Source organism: Podarcis tiliguerta (genome assembly GCF_965153285.1).
Source record: "Podarcis tiliguerta genome assembly, chromosome: 17".
Classification (NCBI taxonomy): Eukaryota; Metazoa; Chordata; class Lepidosauria; order Squamata; family Lacertidae; genus Podarcis; species Podarcis tiliguerta.
In genome coordinates, this window is record NC_139550.1 from 11,799,648 (window position 1) to 11,820,452 (window position 20,805).

General features: G+C 44.7%; 1 protein-coding gene and 1 long non-coding RNA gene across 9 annotated transcripts in view; both read right to left on the bottom strand.

The window, feature by feature from the left end:
- LOC310668040 overlaps nt 1-20,805 on the bottom strand; it is a 1,372,673-nt gene that overhangs the window by 168,511 nt on the left and 1,183,357 nt on the right. The window lies entirely within an intron of this gene.
- PSD3 (pleckstrin and Sec7 domain containing 3) overlaps nt 1-20,805 on the bottom strand; it is a 148,884-nt gene that overhangs the window by 101,499 nt on the left and 26,580 nt on the right. For 6 of the 8 annotated variants that reach the window (XM_083419562.1, XM_083419558.1, XM_083419561.1 and 3 more), the window contains 2 exons: nt 19,118-20,144; nt 12,967-13,332 (listed from right to left, as the gene is read on the bottom strand). In XM_083419562.1, coding sequence (XP_083275688.1) covers nt 12,967-13,332; nt 19,118-20,144 — 1,393 coding nt within the window. Of the gene's footprint in view, nt 1-2,785; nt 3,007-6,864; nt 6,948-12,966; nt 13,333-19,117; nt 20,145-20,805 lie in introns of those variants that run through there. The other 2 variants (XM_083419565.1, XM_083419567.1) reach the window with 2 other exon arrangements.

Sequence of the window (20,805 nt, forward strand, 5' to 3'; positions counted from 1 at the left end):
ATGCTAAGGAACTACTTCCTTGTTAATTAACTTTTTCTCTTGAAAAAAGAATCAAGACGGTAAACAAATCCCCACTCTCAGTATTTGATAAATTGCATTACCCTGCAGTTAACCTGGCTTACACAGCATTCGATGCTGCACTTTGAAGTCCTACACGAAAATGGCCTTCAAAAGGTATGCTTTGAAGAAGCTCACGCTTCTGTGATAGGAGTGACCCAGCTGCTCCCACACACAACTCCAGAATAATGCTGCAAAGTCGCTCTGCGCCTATCAGCCTATGAACAGAACTTCTGTGCCATTCACTCACTCACTCACACAGTGGAAATCTGCCAAAAAGACAATGACAAGGAGGGGACGGGGAGGGCGAGAGGAGAGAGAGAAAGAACCGCACCAACCTGCTGAACTCTCCACACTGCAAAGGAACAGTTATAGGTTTCCTTTAAAATAACTTACGCATTCTGGCTTACAAAGCATTCTCATCCACAGCTGAAAAGTCTAACAGGAAGCAAGGTGAGTTGCTATGGTAAAGTGTCTGTGTCTCAGGCTAAGCAAACCTACCTCAAAGGGTTGTTTGTAAGGCTCAAACGTCGCCTACTGTATGCTGCTGCAGGAAAAAGCAGGCTAAATTTGAGGTGGACAGACGGACCGACCCTTAACTCCTTCCTGCTGTGTTTCCAGCATATTGGTAGCTGGGGCGCGTTTGTTTGTTTTATATAGAATTGTTGGTACACTACACTATAGGTCGGCAAACTAAGGCCCGCAGGCTGGATCAGGCCCAATTGCCTTCTAAATCCGGCCTGCGGACGGTCCGGGAATCGCTGCATGGATCACCAGCATGCGCATTCTTTCACGCATGGCTTGGCATCCCTCCGCTGCCGTTTCCCCCAAAAAAAAATATAGTCTGGCCCCCCACAAGGTCTGAGGGACCGTGTACCGGCCCCCTGCTGAAAAAGTTTGAGGACCCCTGCACTACACTCTTATAGGCAATGAGTTTGCTTTTAGGATGCACGTTTAAATAATGTTGCCAATATAAATTCTTACCTGTATTGCAATATTTTAAATGGTAACTTAGGTAATTCGGACACTGAACCTGATGAGACACACAGAATTACCTGCACTGAGAAGAGACAATTGGGATAAGCGGCGCCTCTTGGGGTCCCTTCATTATTTAACACAAACTAGGCCCCAAATGTAAGACCTTCACGCTCCCTCCCTTATAGTCGCTTTTAACTGTTTGTCTCTGTTTCTATCTTTTTAAATATGTACAATATAATCACCTTTTAATTACTAGTTTTTATTCCTTACCTGTTTTAAGCCTTATGTGCTCAGTTTATCCATATGTTTTATCTTATGCTGGTCTGTGACCGAAATAAAATTTGATACTAACATACTTATTTCCCACAGCACTTAACTCTGTCAAGTCATACTAAGGTGTGCTGGCACACATCGGAGGCCTGTCTGCTTTGCTGTAGCCCAAGAGAATCGTGGACTCACTACGCCAACATCCTCCTCCATTCCTCCGCTTTCTCTCTGACAAATATATATACTTAAACATTTTTAAGCGCTGGTTTCAATTAGCAGCCAGCAAGTAAAACAGGAGAAAATCCCTAATTAATGTGCAGATTACTTCTTTATATTTCTGGCGGTTCCCTCATTGCAAGAAGTATAGTTACAGGGAACCAGGCAGAGAGCCTTCTCGGTAGTGGCGCCCACCCTGTGGAACGCCCTCCCATCAGATGTCAAACAAACAACTATATGACTTTTAGAAGACATCTGAAGGTAGCCCTGTACAGGGAAGTTTTTAATGTTTGAGGTTTTATTGTGTTTTTAATATTTTGTTGGGACCTGCCCAGAGTTGCAGGTACTCTGTTTCATCCAGGTACATCTATTAGGTGTCCAGCCACACACTCAAGCACCTTAGTGGGTGTCTAGATTAGTGGACGCAAAGCCTAACTTTATAGGATAACTGTGATAAGAGGATCAAGGCTATCCCATGCATGAAAGCAGGATTAAACCAATAAACACAACCCTTGCCACAATGGGCAGTTTGTTTGATATTTTACTGATAATGAGTTTGCTGTTCCTTAAAATCTAATTTTTGAAAGGTTTGATAGAATCATGTGTGAAACAAATTCTTGTTTAAATGAACAGCCTCTGTACCATTTGCACCACACTTCTCAAAGTGGAATTGTGTCTATATGTGCAAGAACTTCATCATGTATACATTGTGCGTTTCTCTCAATTATAAGAAAAACAATGTAGTTGTAAGAAGAAGAATTTAAGGTCTGATTTAACTTACAATTGGCAGGGCAATAATGCTGTATAGAATGGCAGGGTCAAGCTTATTGAAATCTATCAGCAGGCTATCGGAGTTCAGCTAAAAGGAGAATTCCTGGCATCTTAGGCCCAGGTAAATAGTAGGAAGTAATTATGGGCCTTGGTAGCTTCACTAATCCCTAATGATTCATCTTAATTAACTGCATATAAACACAAGGATTTATATTCAACCTCAAAGTGGTTAAGTCACACTATCTCCAATGGTGCTTACTCCCTAGCAAGCAGATTTAGAAATGAAACCTTAATTGGTGCAGGGAGAATAACATTTTAATTATCTCACAATGCATTGTTAATGCATTGCTAGATATAGACACCGTTCTTGACTTTACAGTCACAAACTTGATTTTCAAAAGCAGCATGTCTTAGGCTGATTCTCAGAGTAAAATTGCATTTTCCCCCCTGCTAAATCACAGTTAACTGAAAAAGAAGTAGGGAAATATCTAATTACCTGGCTTGGAAAATGGTCAGCCGGTAACTATGCCCTTGACAAACGTGTTATCAGTGCATTCTATCTGCTCAGCAATTCTTTTCTCGCCACCGATACCTTCTCAGGCTTCAGAAAGAGGAATAAACACACATCACACACAAGTTTCTGCTTTTATGCATCCCTTGGGGAGCAGGAATCAAAACTTAAAACAAATTTAAGGACTTCCTTCCCCTTCTTCCTAGTTCCCTAACATAACATCCCTCCAACAGACCTGCTTCAAACAAGCACAATATACAATGAAGTCACCCCTAACCCCCCCTTAACATTAACCATTTGCAGACCAGAACAAAGGGTAGCTCAAGCTATTTCTACAATTGCTTCTGGATTAAATTCTGTCCTCTAGAGAAACAGCTGCTCCAAAAATACGGCATTTACAATTCGTTTTCAAATAGGTGGTGGTATTTTTCCCCGAAGGGGGGAGGGAGGGGGGGCATCATGGAAGATAAACATCTCATGCTTGCCGGCGGCATAACTCTTTTTAAAAAAAAAAAAAAAAACACTAGCAGCTCCAGCAAACTAACCTTTCGACTTTGCAAATCAGCTTTTTTATCAGCTATGCCGCCAAACAGCTTGAATACTGGTTCTTAGTGATCACGCTAAGTTTGGAGGGGTGAGGAGAAAGGAGAACCCTGAATTTCAGTGCAAGTGATTGCAGCTATCACTCTAGGTAGACAGCTGAGAACAGCAGAGTTAACTAGCAAGAATGCAAAGGGTTGTGGCATTTCTTTTTCTTTTTTTTTTACTGACAGACCTAACTAATGGATCAGAGAAGCCACGCTGTTAAATTCTGAGCCTGCATGCACCAGTCTGACTAGCATCTCACTAAAAGACAGATGAAAAGAGCTATGCTGCAGAGATTGAAAGGTACTGGGATTCTGCAAAGCTGGAGCAGTTTTTCCACCTAGGAATTTCACTCCCTTGTTATATATACTATTAATATTTCTATTTTTGTCACTTAAAAGCCCAGCTATTTTCTGTTCTCACCTGCTCTCAAACAACTCTATCAATTCTCCCTTCCTGTCTCTTCACCCCAAATCTCCCTTCCTCAAATGGTACTACAACTCACTGTTCTTTGAAAACCCATCTTAAAACCTGCCTCTTCTATATAAAAAGGTAAAGGGACCCCTGACCATTAGGTCCAGTCATGACCGACTCTGGGGTTGTGGCACTCATCTCGCTTTATTGGCCGAGGGAGCCGGCGTACAGCTTCTGGGTCATGTGCCCAGCATGACTAAGCCACTTCTGGCGAACCAGAACAGCGCACAGAAACGCCGTTTACCTTCCCGCCGGAGCGGTACCTATTTATCTACTTGCACTTTCACATGCTTTCGAACTGCTAGGTTGGCAGGAGCAGGGACCGAGCAACGGGAGCTCACCCCGTCGCGGAGATTCGAACCGCCAACCTTCTGATCGGCAAGTCCTAGGCTCTGTGGTTTAACCCACAGCGCCACCCGCGTCCCTTGCCTCTTCTATATAGCCCCCAATTATTTACGCCCCACCTTTCCTTCGAGAAGCTCAAGGTAGCAGGCACTGTGCTCTTACTCGCACCATCCTCACAACAACCCTGTGAGATAGACTGATTAGGCATGTGTGGCGGTCCCAAGGTCCCCCTCAGCTTAACCTACCTCACAGGGTTGCTGTGAAGATAGAATATATAGTATTAACTCTCAGGATCCTTCGCACTAAGCTTTGAAGCCTATGGAGAGTTGAGGTTTGAGCAAGGAAGTTTAGAGGGCGTTTGCAAGCTTTTCCAGTGGTGTTACCCATATACACAATTTCACTTAAATGCGCAGTGCCTTGGAACGTAACCCCCACATAAATGTTGCCTGTATCCAAAAACTACAGCTAAGTCTAATGGATGGTATATGTTATCCTTCTCTCTTCCATCCCTCCTTCCTCTATGTTTCTTCCACATAAAACGTTAGAACGTCACATTTCTCATTAGGAAGGAACAGAAGGAACCTTGAGGCAGTCCATTTTTAAAATATATATATATTATTTTGTCTTTATCTTGCATTGTAAAATATCATGCATGTAACCAGTACTTTATAAACAAATATATGAAACATACGCATAAACCCCTCTCCCTCCCCCTTCAAAGTTGAACTGGGTACAAGGCAGGAAGAGATTGAGCAGTACAGTGGTACCTCGGGTTAAGTACGTAATTCGTTCCGGAGGTCCGTTCTTAACCTGAAACTGTTCTTAACCTGAAGCACCACTTTAGCTAATGGGGCCTCCTGCTGCCGCCACACCGCCGCTCTGCGATTTCTGTTCTCATCCTGAAGCAAAGTTCTTAACCTGAAGCACTATTTCTGGGTTAGTAGAGTCTGTAACCTGAAGCATATGTAACCTGAAACGTATGTAACCTGAGGTATCAACCATTTCAGACCTAGGGCTCACCTTCAACTCAAATGGGCATTTGGGTACCCATACTTTAATAGTTCACCAAATATACGTGGGGTGGTAGTGCCGCTGCTGTGTTGTAAACCACCTTAGGTCAAGTTGTGACCCTGTAGTGAGTCTTGACCCTCAAACTGAAGACCAGTGGAACAGGCGCAGGCCATCATTCTAACTCTGAATAAGGCAGGTTCTTCTGTCTGCCTTCCAGCCCTGCAACACGTGCTGTACTCCCAGGCTACATCAAAAGTTGTCACTTCATTCAGTGTAATGACCATTTTATTTAAGTGTGTGCATGAAAAGTTGCCTATTTCATCTGAGCTAGGACGCAAAACAATAACCAGCAAGAAATTAGGTCTCAGTTTGTCACCTCCTACACCACTTTCACATCCTGCTTGTGTACATACACATACACATCTCCATATCCTCTGCCCCTAGGTACCTATGACGCCATGTAAGTACATGTACGTACGTACACACACAGAGTCCCACCTCCTAATACATCCACTTCATAGTTTGGATACCTCCAAGTACCAGCTGCTGGAGCCAAAGAACAGGAGAGGGGTTGTTGATTTCATGCCCTGCTTGTCAGTTTCCCAAAGTCAGATTGCCCTGCAGCTGTCACAGAGGCTGCTAGACTAAATGGATCCTGGTTTGATCCAGTGGGATTCTTATTGCATTCTTAATAGATAGGAAACATGTGCAGAACAATGGAATTGCCCTAAGGTAAAACAGTCTTGCTCTGAGGCTCAGAAGACATACTGATTTAATTGCATACGTGTCGTTATTTTTATTTTTTTAATGTATCCCGCTTTAAACCATGTAGGTCTCAAAGCTGTTTTTAAAAAAACAAGATATACAACTGTTGTACTAGCCACAGACAGGCTTCCTTCCAGTGAGGCTTGAACAGAAGACATTCCAAGTAGACTTTAATCCTATCTTAATTAAAGAGAAGAGGGTGCAAAATATCATGTGTCTGCGCTGGTGGTGAGACAAGGCCCAAATCTCCCTTTTTATACCCCTAAGTGGCCTCTAAACGCCACAGACATCATTCATTCCCCTGCCCCCTCCCTTTTTCATTTCTGGGATGGCAACCATAGGAGCAGATCTGGATCAATTTGCTGAGGGGGGTGGGGGCATGTGTGTATCTATATCTTATCTGTGCATCCTATAAAAAGCTGGCTCATATCCATTCAATGAGCCGAAGCTGGCGATGGCTAAACCTCCTGCAATAGCTGCCCTGTCTCTTCAAATGCTAGCTATCGAACTCCAAGGCAAAACAAAACAGAAACAGAAACACAAGAGTGGAAATATCCTTCCAGAAATAGCAGGTTCTCTCTCTCTTTAGCTCCCGACTCTTTTGTTGGATGCTGCACCTTATTTAGAAGTGAGATCACATAGTAACCGAACTATGTTTAAGAGAGAGTCCCCCTTTTCAAAAACAACCTCGCCCTTTAGGGGAAACTCAGCCAAGATCCTACATAAAACATGCATGCTAACTGATTTCAGAGCAGCCAAGGCCTCTCTCTCTCCCAGGCATGCCTCTCCCACCTTGCGATCAAAAGAACACTGCTTCCCGCCCCCCCCAGCCCAATGTCACAGCAAGTACACTGAAGCCATGCAGAGTTTGGGCGCAGACTTACTGAACGTAGCCAAGGTCAGCAGCTGATAGGCCAGGCGGAGAGAAACACCCAGACACAAAGGAGCCCATAGGGACTCCTGAGCCCACAAGCTACTAATCAGTCTTTTTAATTTCAAAGCCATGTGACTCACTTTCACAGAGCGGCTTCGCCTCTCAAGCCCCCCTCTCTCCCTGAAACTCAGCCCCCTAACAGCTGAACCGCATGGAGAAAAAGGTTGGTCCCCTTCTGCTCATTCATTTAAAGGATTGGATAACATTACTGCCACACATCACCCCTCCTGTCGATCAGCTGATCTCTAACCAACATTTAGAGCCTGGCTCTGCTTTGCACCACGGCTGTCAGAGCCTCATAAACGACCACACACACACACACACACACACACTTAGGCAACTGGCCTCTGATCTAAAATCTACCTGGCATCTTAAAAAAAAAAAAAGGATACAAAGGGATTGCATCTCCCTTCTGGCAGATTCTTCAGTATTGAGACAGAAAATCCATTTCCTGCTGAGCTCTGGTCCTCTTGCTCATATCTTGGCTTTCAAAGGACCAGCTGGTTTCTCCAATCTGGTCCTCTGTACATCCACTAGCTATCAGACATGCTTACCAACCTGTTTTGACGCTTCAAGTCCATGTTAAAGTTAAAAAATATTTCTAAACGGATGGGAGTCAAACGGTGCCGACCCTGCCTTGATGTTGCCTGGGTTTTGCTCTGCAGCTGTTCCTACTATTCCCTAAAAGAATGGAAGGCGGGTAGAAACACACACGAGCTTGGAGGCCCAGTCACAGAGTGCAGCAACTGGAGCATATTTCTGAAGGACGCCATGATGCTCTTACAGCTGTGCTCCATACCTGGGCCTCTGAGCTCATGCATGCAACTGACTGACTGACTTGTTTTTTTCCTCAGGAAACACAATGGCCCCTGTGAGGAGACAGACAGGGAGGCAGACACACACACACACACACACACACACACACACATGAGCTCTACCTGCTGTTCCCTGGGATTGGGCACCTGAGCTCATTCATGTGCCTGTCTGTGTCCCAAACCGCTTCTCTCATTCTCCTTACAGTGGCTGCTGTCTTTCCTGAGGAGAATGAGAGAAACTGGGAAGCAGGTGGGTTGGAGTTAGCAGGAGTAAGAACATTACTTCGCCACTTGGTACTGGTTCCAGATGCAGAAGCCCTGATAAACGGTGGTCAACGGGAGTCAGCCATCAGCACCATAACAGGACAGGCCACAAAGACATAAACCTTTATCGGATTACTGGCTTCCATGGAGAGCAGGCAGATATTGAGATATTGTGACTTAAGTTCAGAGAGGGCTCCCTCTGACTGAGGCCATTTCCTTCATTTGTTTTTGAGGACAACTCTCCTGGCTGAAGGGGGCTTGAAATCCTCTCACCTGGGTTTACCTGAGATAAATTCGCATATATCTGAGGACTTAAACGTGTGAGGAACGGTATATCGTTACACAAGAGTAGCAAGGCACCAAAAAGGGAAGTGGTCTCTTTTCTCACACAGCCTGCCCCTACCATGACCAAAACAGAGAACTCAAGATGGGACTAAGTGGATGTGACGTGGCATGATTTCCAGTTGCTGAAATAATTGAGACAGGGAACAGGAGCAGTCGCCAATGGCAACCGTCGAGTCCTGAGGGAGGAGGGAACGCTACTGTCCTAAGGGCAAAAAATTGCCAAGGATCCATGACTCTGTGCAACCTAACCCTCACTGTCAGGGATCCTTCAGGGGAGCGCAATGAAATTTCGTGTATGGGGCAAACTGTTTCTGTTGGAAGTCTTCATAGTAAAAAACCCTCCCCTCGACACCAACCTGCCCATGATACTGGTAGGTATTTTGCATGTGAGTGTACATGAATGTTGGAAGTCTAGAGCCAAAGTATGTGCTGGCTACTTCAAGCCAGTCTGTGACATTCAGCCCCCGCCATCGCTCACTGCTTCCTAGTCTACACTGGGGCCCCTTAAGATGGCCAGGTCACAAACCCTTCTGTGGCAAAATTCCAATATTTGGGTTGATAAATTCTCCTCAAAGGAAACCTATCCCTACCCTCCAATCTCCAGTTCCTCCCCTTGCCTGTCCACTTCCTTCAAGAAAGCACAACTTCTCCTACCTCTAACCCCTTATGTGTAATTCTGCCTCGGTCCCACTTACCCTTTGGTTCTGCTGTTCTTCATGTCTCCACCCCAAAAAATAATTTCCTCAGATTTATGCCTTTTCAGGCCACAGCCCATTTTGTTCCACTTCCTTCTTCTACCATGTCCCTCAGCAGTCTTCCTAGCATTTCACATTCTCTTTCCCCATAGCATTTAGCCCCTCTTCATCTCAAGTGCCTCACAGATGTTGTTGCTCCTTTCGCATTCAACCGTTCTGGAATTATTATTATTATTATTATAACATATATTGTATTGGAGTTTTCTAACATGGCAAACAGCAAACCAAAAACACTTCATATAAAAGCTAGAAGGCAAGGAGCACAAGAACAGAAGCTCAAAAAGGAGATTAAGCACATCAATTCAATCACAATTAAGAAAACCAGACCTCTATTATTAGGGGACCCCTTCCACAGAGTTCTGGAGTTATTAGTCCTTGCCTTTCCCTTTTTTGTTTGATCCTACAGTATTTAATAAAGATATTAGGGTTGTTTTTTCAAAACATCCACACAAAGAGATCTGCATTTAAATACTAGCCCGGTAACCATAGGTGATCAGGAATTTCAAGTTGGTAAGTGAGGATCCCTCCTCTGTGCCTAACATGGAAACCAAATGGGCTGCTACTAAAGGAGGAAATGTAGTTCTCCAACCCTCTTCTGTCAGCCCCCACCAGGCTAGCAAAACATTACGGAGGCTAATAACTTTTGTGGACTTATAAAACTTGTTTTAGCACTGTTGTGTTTCCCATGTTACCACACTGCATCAATTCTTTGTCTCCTCTTTCCTTGTCCTCAAACCTCATTCTCCGCTGATCCCTTCATTTCTCAGTCCATTGCTTACTCTGCACCTTCCTTTCAAATTCTTGCTCTTAAGTCTCCCTTCGTTTCTCTCTTTGGACCTGTTCTCAGTCATAAGCCACCGCATCCAACAAACTTCCTGTTCCGCTGCATAAACTGGATTGCAAACTGCTTTAAGTAACTGCACAGTGAGCTTAGCTATCACACCTACTCAGCCACAAGCACAGTGCAATATAAAAATAAGTACGTAAAGTCAGTTCCTAGGTTCAGTCTCTTTGTCACACTCTAGTGTGAGCAAGAACAAAACGGAAGGTGGGTTTGCACAGGCCACACAAAAAAGCTCAGTTTCCAGCAGGCCCCACTCAGTACTAAGAGCTGCAATCTGTTATGTATTCTGCCTCTCTTCAACTGTATCTGCCTTGTTGCAGCCCATTTCGTCTCCCATGCAAGTCAGTTGATCCCCAACCTGCCCTGAGTATATAAATGGGGGTTGCTAAGTTCTTGTTGACTGTATCATTTGGAGCCTGAGCTACCTTTGAACCAAGAAGCTGCAAAAACATGCTGTTCTGAATACCATACTGAACTCCTCACAGCAGCTCAAAGGGGACACCTATTGGCTGCTCAGCGTTCTTCCAGGTTTCCTTTTCCTTTTTAAACATTTTTTGCTTCTACTGACAGCATGACTTATCCTAATGAATCAGCACAGGCTGCCACATCGAGCAATTGTTAAAACTCCATTGTCTTGAAGGCCGCTATTCTCCTTTGCCTGTTCTCTGAGCCCTAACATGTAATAATTCTTTTTCTCGCTCCACGTTACAGCAACCATGTGGGAGGCTGCTGGAAAAGCTTCTCAATTCAGAACTCGAACGCAGCTGCACTAAACACGCATGGTGAACGGACAGGGCGAAACGTCTAGCACACGTCACAAAGTTGTTTGTCAGTCAAGGCACTGCTATTTAAGGGTGATTTTATTTCAGCCTCTGCTTGCAAAAGGTCTTTTAACATATTCCTCAATTTCTCTTGTGGTCTCAAGGACTTCTTGAAAATGCATCATGGTCTGCAGATCATATTCCCCTGGCTTGTTATGAAGCTGAGGGATCCTGGGTTCAAATGGAGGAAAGAGCAGGCAAGCACAGCATACTGCTGAGGCTCATCCACGTAGCACTGCCAAAACATGGCTTTATGTGGAAATTCAGCCAATATAGGAGACGCTGACTAATACATTTCTAAAAGGTACACATTACAAGTGCATCAAACTGCAAAATGCTAAGGAACAGAAGAGCGTTAAAGGCTTTAATATCTATTGAGTTTGGTTAGTAGGCATAGTATAAATAGCACAAATAAATTAAAAATATGTGTAAACAGAAACAAATGTCCAACTAGCAACTGACAACACGGCCAAGCTTAAAAGCACATTCACTTGGGGGAAATGTGAGGTATATTTAGCTTATGTTCCAATTTCCAAGTAAATCTGGCTTGCTAACTTCCCCTGGGAAGATTAGTTCAGCCCTAGCTTTCATTCTGTTACAACATGCAGAACCGGGAAGCTGTACTGCCAGCACTCAAGATGCTTAAGCTAAAAGCTTTCATTCCCCATCCCACCCCCCCATACTTTTTATTAGGAGATAGAACTGAGTGCCCCATGCCTTGAAGCTGTACATCAAAGCTCAGAGAAGCCCCACCTATCTGTTAACTTATTTTCTTCCACCACACAGGCTTAATAAGAGAAAGTAAAATGAAATCCAAAAGCCTTTGTTGATAAGACAGCCCAACAGCAAATAGAAAATGTGGAGTTAAGCTTCTTATGACAGCTAGTTCAGCATTTGCTTACACTTCTAGCCTTGATGGTTCCAAGGCAGATCTTCGAATATCCTTAAATGAGCTGAAGGCTTATTCTCATAATGAATAAGATTAACAGACTGTCCATGGCAATGGCGACACATACCTACCCAGATATCTGAGCCAGTGTGCATGGCTTCCATTGTACCAATAATACACTGGGAGAGACCTACAGCTGACACAATGGCTACAGATTGCCTATCAACTCATCTGCACTAAAGGTTTGTTTATATTGCACTATTACTGTGCACAGAACTTTATAAGGTAACATAAGCAGGGCAGACAGACAGAGAGGTCCCTGCCTAGAGAAGCTTACAATCTAAATTCTAGCTGTCAGCCAGACAGAGAGGAAGAGAAGGCGAACAAGGGGTAACGAAGCAAATGCTATTTACAGTTTTAAATTAAAAGATTCCTAGTGCTTGAAGTGACAAGCTTCAGATTACTTTATATCTGGCCCTTTGACAGAATATGTGGCACAGCGTTCCTGTGTCTGTACTGCTGCACACCGCTAGGATAGGGAAGGTCGTAAGTTTGGACATTTCCCAACACCAAAATCTCCATGCTTATGGGAATCTGGCAAAGTCATGGAGAGATTAATCCACTTCTTTTTAAATTTTGCCACAGGTAGAAGGGATTTACCGAAACTGGGACCAAGGCTTACCCCATCTACTTCATATACCAGGCAAAATAGGTTCTTGCTAATAGCACATGTGGTATTTAAGTTCCAAGCAGTTGACTGAACATACTGCATGCCCATCCAGGTATTAAAAAGACCCAATGTCTCCAAGATTTGGTCCTACTGTTAGCTTAACCAAGAACACTGTGCAGATAAAGAGAGGCTCAAAAACAGGCTTCCTCAACCTCGGCCCTCCAGATGTTTTGAGACTACAATTCCCATCATCCCTGACCACTGGTCCTGCTAGCTAGGGATCATGGGAGTTGTAGGCCAAAAACATCTGGAGGGCCGAGGTTGAGGAAGCCTGCTCAAAAACCTCATCCACAGAGAGTACACGTAAACATGCCTCTATCATTGAGCGGCCTAGCCTTCAGAAAGGAGAACAACCAGCGGCACTGTAGGGCTCTGTGCAAAGAGCACACACAGCCGCTCAGAGGTCTCTGCAGCATAGAGACTCTTCTCACACCAAGGTCCATTTTACTAGCAACTAATTAAACACACACACATACTTTTTTGTCATGTGCCACTCAGCTAACACTTTCTTCTACCCATGAGGATTTAAAAGCTAATTATCAGTGCAAAAGCAACAGCAAATGTAATACGGAAGCCATTTCTTAGTTACCTTTCTAAATGACAAGCTTCTGTGATGGCCGTCTCCTTCACATCTCCTAGTCCATTGGCAATCCCGTCGCTGTGGCCTTTTCTTATTGCCCCATCAGGAGTCCTTTCTAAAAATTGAGCGTCTTCTTTGATACGCTGCTGAATCATGGGAGTGAGCGGCATTTCGAAGCTGAAGTAGCTATCCGGCTCAGAATATAAAGTTTCCAAAGACTCCGCGCTATAATATAAAGAGGCATTGTCCAGAATGCTTTCAAACTGGGAGCTGTACACATCTGTTGAGACTTCGGAGTGCGGTTGCCCAAGGACATCTTCCACTCTTCCACTGATGGCTTCTTCGTCGTCGTCCTCTTCCTCCTCCTCCATGAGCCTAGGATTCAAAACCAAAGACAGCCTCTTCAGTTTCTGCTTTAAGGTTTTCATGTGGGCACACTCAGATCTTCTGTGGATGTTTCATGCGCACACATACACGCATAACTAGCCTTTCCTTTTGATGACCAGGTACCAATGTTTACACGTCTGGTTTCAATTGTGCTAATGAAGAACAGACACCCTTGTCTTTCCCTCTGGCTCCCTCCACCCCCCACCCGGTCCCTGTACTCGAGTAGAAACAAAAGTGGCTTGCACATTATGATGTGTACTAAGAAAGAACATCAGCTCATTGTGTTCATAGAAAAGACACACTTTGTGTCCCTACTCCAGATTAGCTTTTGGAGATTCTGAAGCTTCTGGGTCTGTTCTCCAAACATCGCAGCCAAGTCACAGAACAAAAGGACAGACAATGGTTATTCAGAGAGTTGAAGGTGGCAAAACACAGGCTTCCTTTCCCTAGACATTTCTCACCATCCGTGTAATAACTTCCATGGGGAGATAAGTGTGATCCCCTGCTTATTTGTTTTTAGAAGAATCCTAAAACTTTCTAAAACAAAAAAAGGACTACATTGTAATAAATGGTTTTATTGTCTGCTATTATTTTAATGGGATGCGGGTGGCGCTGTGGGTTAAACCACAGAGCCTAGGACTTGTCGATCAGAAGGTTAGCGGTTCGAATCCCTGCGACGGGGTGAGCTTCCATTGCTCAGTCCCTGCTCCTGCCAACCTAGCAGTTCAAAAGCACGTCAAAGTGCAAGTAGATAAATAGGTACCGCTCTGGCGGGAAGGTAAATGGCGTTTCCGTGCGCTGCTCTGGCTCGCCAGAAGCGGCTTAGTCATGCTGGCCACATGACCCGGAAGCTGTACGCCGGCTCCCTCGGCCTATAGAGCGAGATGAGCGCCGCAACCCCAGAGTCGGCCACAACTGGACCTAACGGTCAGGGGTCCCTTTACCTTACTATTATTTTAATATTGCTCACAACTGTTTGTTATTTTATAATTTTAATATGTTGTAACATTATTGTGTTGCAGGATTCTTTTTAACAATAAAAAATCTATAAAATAAAATAAAAGAATTAACCCGCAGGCTTGGCTTTGCTCAGTTGGTAGAGCATCAGACTCTTAATCTCAGGGACATGGGTTCGAGCAAAAGATTCCTGCATTACAAGGGGATGGACTAAATGACCCTCACAGTCCCTTCCAGCTCTATGATTCTGTGATTTTGAAGCTCTATATAACCTATGGATGGAGACAAGGGTGGGATGGGTGTGCATACCAGAAGCAATGATGCCTCTAGCATGCAGGGTTTGTGCAAAGTGCTAAAGCGGTTTGTTTGCATGTAAGTTCAAAAGTTCTACCGTACTGGCCTGAATATAAGCCTCACTTTCCCCCCAAATTCCGACCGTGAAAAGTTAAAGTGTGGCTGATATTCGCGACCTTACGGTATGCAGCCAGGAGCACACAGCAAACAGCGCCAGGAATGGAGTGGCTTATATTCGGGTATGGTTTTTTTCCCCTCCCCCCCCCTTCAATTTTAAAGTTACGGCTTATATTTGGGTGCAGCTTATATTTGGGTCAATACGGTATTTAGGAAGATATGAACAAAAGGGAAGCAAAAGACTATTGTGCTTGCTGATATCTCCATCTGCTATATATTTTGGAAATTTGTTTTGTTTGTCCACCATGCATTTGGACACTTTTTAAGATATCGGAACCAAATTTTACAAGTTGGTTCCTGAGATCAAGAAGCAGATTTCTAGCTAAGTCTGGATACAACTGAATACCATTTTGAATCAAGTGGCTTTGTGAACCTTCCAAAACTGCATTGATTTTAAGCACCAATTTGAAAACTGCACTGAATTCCTAACAACAAGGCTGCTAGTATCAAAATAACTGTCACATTCAAAGTCACTCTGAAAGCGGCAAAGATTATAACTGACACTCTACGTAACGCCAGACCAGCTTCCTTCTAACCGAGTCCTCGTATTGTTCCATTAAGATGAGAGAGAAGAGGAATCCTGCTTGATGAAAACCATAAATATCTGTTAGTAAACCAAGCAATTTGGTGAAATGACTACGGCTCAGGATGGGGTGGGGTAGCAGAATAGTAAGAATATTTAGATAATCCTTCAAAATCTGCTTTTGGCACTGGATTTTGCTTTAGAAACCCATAATCTACTAGCTTTCAGAGCCTTAATATCTCTGACTAAAACAGCACTAGGCCCCAACGCAGAAGCATAGAACTCCTGGTCTTATAGAGATGAACTGCACATGATATTAGGCACATAATTCCATTTGCTTGGGATGTATATATGGAAGGGGGGGGCTATTCCATACTGAAACCTTAGCATGGCAAGAAATGGGGCTTTGACCCTTTGCATCCCGCCTTATCGGAAATGGTCTCTTGCACCTGTCGTTTATATTGTCAAAAAAGGTTCTATTGGTTTCACTGACTAATGAATGCCACATGTAGTTTGAAAGGGACCCCTGACCATTAGGTCCAGTCGTGACCAACTCTGGGGTTGCGGCCGAGGGAGCCGGTGTACAGCTTCCGGGTCATGTGGCCAGCATGACTAAGCCACTTCTGGCAAACCAGAACAGCGCTCGGAAATGCCGTTTACCTTCCCGCCGGAGTGGTACCTATTTTAGAGGAACACCGGAAGTAGCTTGTGCGCATGCGCAAGCATTATTTGCACATGTGCAAGCTTTATTTCCGGTGCACATCCAGGTTGGAGGAGGCCCGTGCACATGCGCACAGGCTATTTCCAGTGCTCCTCCGACCCGGAAGTGCGCCAGAAATAGCGTGTGCGCACGCTTTTGGGCACACGCTCCCCCGCCCTCCGGCCCTTCGCACGATCGGCTCTGGAGACACCAGCCCGAGGCGCGGTAAGTTTGCTGACCCCTGGTTTACAGCGTTAGAGGAAACTGAAACCAAGCTGGAGTAGCAAACTGGTTTTGCTTCTGGACTAGGAGCGGCTAAAGCGAGCTGTACTAAAAAAGCAAAATAGATTCATAGAAGGAGAACCCCCTAATGTGCCCATGAAATAAAGGTACAACAGAGATTTGCCCTTCTCCCCTCAAATTCCAAACCATAGCAAGGCTGGGACAGAGGAAGTCCAGGAAGGGCGTTCTCAATAGCGGCAGCCTGAATCTCAAACGCTGCCCCTCTCTGGCGTGAGCGGCACCAAAACGGATGGAGCTGTGATGCTCTGCAGCCAAACATTTTGACTCCAGTGATGCCTCTCATTTGGCAAGTGCAGTTGTGTTGTGAATGTAAAACCAGAAAATAGACTAAGCTGCATTTAAATGAAATATTGTTTCATGGTATCATTTGTAATGTTGTTTGCCTCTCTGGGGTTAATGAAGGGAGAGGTATGAACGATTTAAATAAGGTAATAGCGCTCAGTTCCTATCCAAAGCTCTGTGCGTGGTAGGGGAGAGCCCACATGCACAATGGGACTCACTCAAACTCTTCTTGGCATATTTACACACCAGGTGGCAAAAGAGACAATCAATGCTGTCAAGATGCCAGCCAAGTGGTCTCTGCCAACTACAGATATGTCTCAGGACAAAGATGCTGAGTGGTGTCTCAGTTTCACCTATTTCCCTTCCCACACATTCAGCAGTGGCTATTCCAACGCTTCATCTACTCATGAGATGAGATGAGAGAGCCAGTGTGGTATAGTGGTTAAGAATGGTAGTCTCATAATCTGGTGAACCGGGTTCGATTCCCCGCTTCTCCACATGCAGCTGCTGGGTGACCTTGGGCTAGCCACATTTCTTTGAAGTCTCTCAGCCTCACTCACCTCACAGAGTGTTTGTTGTGGGGGAGGAAGGGAAAGGAGAATGTTAGCCGCTTTGAGACTCCTTAGGGTAGTGATAAAGCGGGGTATCAAATCCAAACTCCTCATAACCCAGTTTCTCCACCCCCCAGTCTGCACTTAGACCCTACTTCCCCTTCTGCTGGACGTAAAACCAAGGTGATGGGGAGGGGAGTGTCTCCCCCCTCTTCACCCCCCACGTCCCTGCAAAACTCTCATTCTCATTCATAGCTTGCCTGCAGTCAGGAAGCCAGGCTGAACATTCTGACCAGCTTTGAAATAACCTGAATAATCAAAAGGGAGTGACGCCAGATGCATTCATTTAGCATTTCAAAAAGCAGCTTGTGACTGGCCTTGAACCAGAATTTGTTTGCTGTTTGCTGGTAGAGCTTTCCTGTTGCTATGATAGAAGCATCCAAAGAAATGAAAGGCAGTGGGGAGGGGGGGGGTGCAGAGTTTCACAGCCAAAGTGCTCAGAAAAAAATATCTGCAAGATCTGTTAACCTTTTTTTAAAAAATGCACAAACCATTCCAGTGCAGTTAATACATGACAGAGAGACATGCTGTTGTTTTGAGGCAGTTGTTTGTAAAAAGTTGGGTTAAATAATGAGCATTCAGGTATTGGAATAAGGGGAGAGAGTTTCGCGCTGTTCCCATTGCTAAACACACAGTTTGAAGATTAACTATGTGGTTGTGGTTGAAAATAAATAATGGGCAAAAATATTCATTTGTATGGAGGCAGGTCGCCATAATGCTCAAGTCGCCTCCTAGCTAGTTACCATAGCTTCAAGAATGCTTCTGCCAAAGCAAGCCTCTTCTACAGAGAAACTTAGTTCAGGGTTCTTTGCCCACTGAAAGTTTCTTTGGCAAACACCTGAGATGTAGTTGTAGCACAAAGACTGTGAACCTCTCTCCCCCTAGAGACTCAGCAAGCTGCACCCGCTGAATGGTTTTAGGCAGCTTGATAAACAGTTCTTAATTCTCCTAAACCTACAGCCCTTAGCCACTGAAGAAACAAGAGATTTCCTGGTCACCCACAGTTATTGTGTGCTTTGGTGTTATTTGTTTTAGCAGTATTGACTGCAAAACAAAACAAAAATTAAGCAGTTTACAAAATTTTAAATGAAATCACTAAAATACTCAGTTAAAACAAGTATTTAAAAGCATTCAAAGGATGATTAAAGCAAACAGTAGCGAAAAAGAGGTAAGACCAGTGCTATTTTTCTAGAAAAAGAGGTGTTGGAACTCACCACGAACACCTCCCTTGTTCTCTTATAATAGCAACGGCGCCCACCTGAGAGGTGCTGGGACTGAGCTCCATCAAATCATGGCAGAAAAAAGCCCTGGATAAAACACATGTAAGTTCTACATGTCTGAATAGGGTTGCCTGAACAAAAAATGTTTTAAGACCAAACAGTTTGAGAAAACTGCTTAGGATAAGGTTTTCTGGTGGTTAAATACTGTTGATTTTATTGCCGCAGTGGGACGGGGTGTTGTGGGTGTTTTGTATCATGCCCTGCCTTACGCACAACAGTATACACTGTATTGATCAATACAATCCTTGTGTTGAACAACAGGATACCATCCCAAGAGCATTATGAAGCCAATACAGTCATACCTTGGATCCCAAATGCCTTGTGACTTGAATGTTTTGACTCCTGAACGCCGCAAACCCGAAGTGAGTGTTCTGGTTTGTGAATGTTTTTTGGAAGCCAAACGTCCAATGCGGCTTCCGATTGAGTGCAGAAAGCTCCTGCAGCCAATTGGAAGCAGCACCTTGGTTGTTAAACATTTTCGGAAGTCGAACAAACTTCCGGAATGGATTCCGTTCAACAACCAAGGTACGACTGTATCTAACATGTTGCCTAGTAGCATTCTTAAGTATGGACTGTGCTCCCTCCCAAATCTGAAGAGACAGAGTGAGAGACTTTCTCATTCTCTCATTCTTTTTTTCTTTTTTACCTGTCCTTGTCCGACATAGATTTCCTCTCCAGTGCCCAGTTCTTCTTTTCCTCTACTATGAAGACTTCATCCTCTCCACCTTCGGCCAGCGAAGTTAAGGGCCTGAAGTTTTCCCAGGATACATTCCAGGAGCGTTCCGGCAAACAGTCCAATTCTGATGAGACTGCAGGTGGTGTGTGGTGTTTTGAGAATCTTCTTTCTACACTATCCGTGTCAGAGAGTCCGGTTTCCTTCTGCTCCTCTGCTTTTTGGATCCAAAGGATTTCCACCCCTTGAAATTCCACATGTTTGCTCACAGCCGCCTCTTTGGATATCCTCCTCTCGGGCGCTCTTTCTTCCTTGTCTGAATCAAACACAGAAAACTCCCGCTCAAAGTCTGCCCAGGCACCGCCAAGGACTCCTGAAGCACCCACCTTTCTGTCCTCTGGCTGGGCCAGAGCTTTATGGCAACTGGTTTCACATATTTTGTGGGCCTCCTGAGTTGCACCGCCAGCAGTTCGTAAGGTCTCGGGCTGTATTTCCACAGTTAAGACCATAGAGTCTTCTTCTGCAATCCAATACAATTTTCTCTCCGCTGTTGCTTCAGATGGAAGAGGCATTTCTGGAGGTTTTTCTTGGCCTGCAAGAACCATCTCCCTGGCTGCCTCCTCAGCCCCACTGCCAGCTTTGCTCTCTTTTTCCATTTGCATCTCTGAACCAAAAGCATCGTTTTCCCTGTCAAGTGCCTTTTCAGATTCTAAATCTTGGGAGGTTTCTTTAGTCTCACTCGGCCTGCCAAACTGTTCTGACACTTCTTCCTCTTGGGGAGCCATTTGTAACCCCTCAGAGAAAAACTCTACCTTATCACTAGGTCTGCCATTCTCAGAAGGCAGCTGGTCACATGGCTGCCCTTCAGAAACACACACTAGTTCGTCTTCGTGAACCTCAGAGGGAATTTCCGAAGTTTTGGCACCTTCCTCCACAGCCCCATATTCCGGGAATTCATTGTTGATGTTGTGCGGAAGGAGTGTGCTACCTCCATGGCTGCCTGCAAAAAAACAAGCAAAATAAGAAGGACTTAATTCCAGCACCGATATTTTGTCTGCATTCCTATTACATGGAAACAGTGTTCCATTTCGGTCTCTCTTGCATGATGTCATTTCTCATTCAGTCTTATTACTGGGCTTGCTTTTAATACAGCTTTGGGGTTTGGGACAGCGTTGCATTTTGGAAGGCCAGGCTTCCAAGTTTTAAAAGTTCCAAGCAGTCTGCCATCACCTCTTTCTGGGGAGCTGCAGTTCTGAGAGAGGGGCTAGGAATCGCCCGACAAAGAATTCTCTTCACCAGCTGAAAACCCCCAAGAGCCAGACACTTCAAAGGAAGCCATTCAAGCTACACTGGCTCAATAAATCCACTCACCTGCTTGCCAGCATCATGCACACCTGCACCACACAAAGATCCCCTTCTGTACCACTGGCACTTCTTAAAAACACCCAGCAGGAAGAGATTGAAGCCACACCTACCACCTCACACTTTGCTCCTTCCCTGCTCCTGTTGATGACACGCTGGGGAGGAAACAAGTCACAGTTTGTGTTGTCATTACATAAGAACTGGACAGGTGCTTTGTTTCCGCTGGAAAAAACCACATGCAGAAGGCCATGAACAACCTTTGGCTTCCACTCCTCGCTGTTTGCAGAGAAACAAACCAC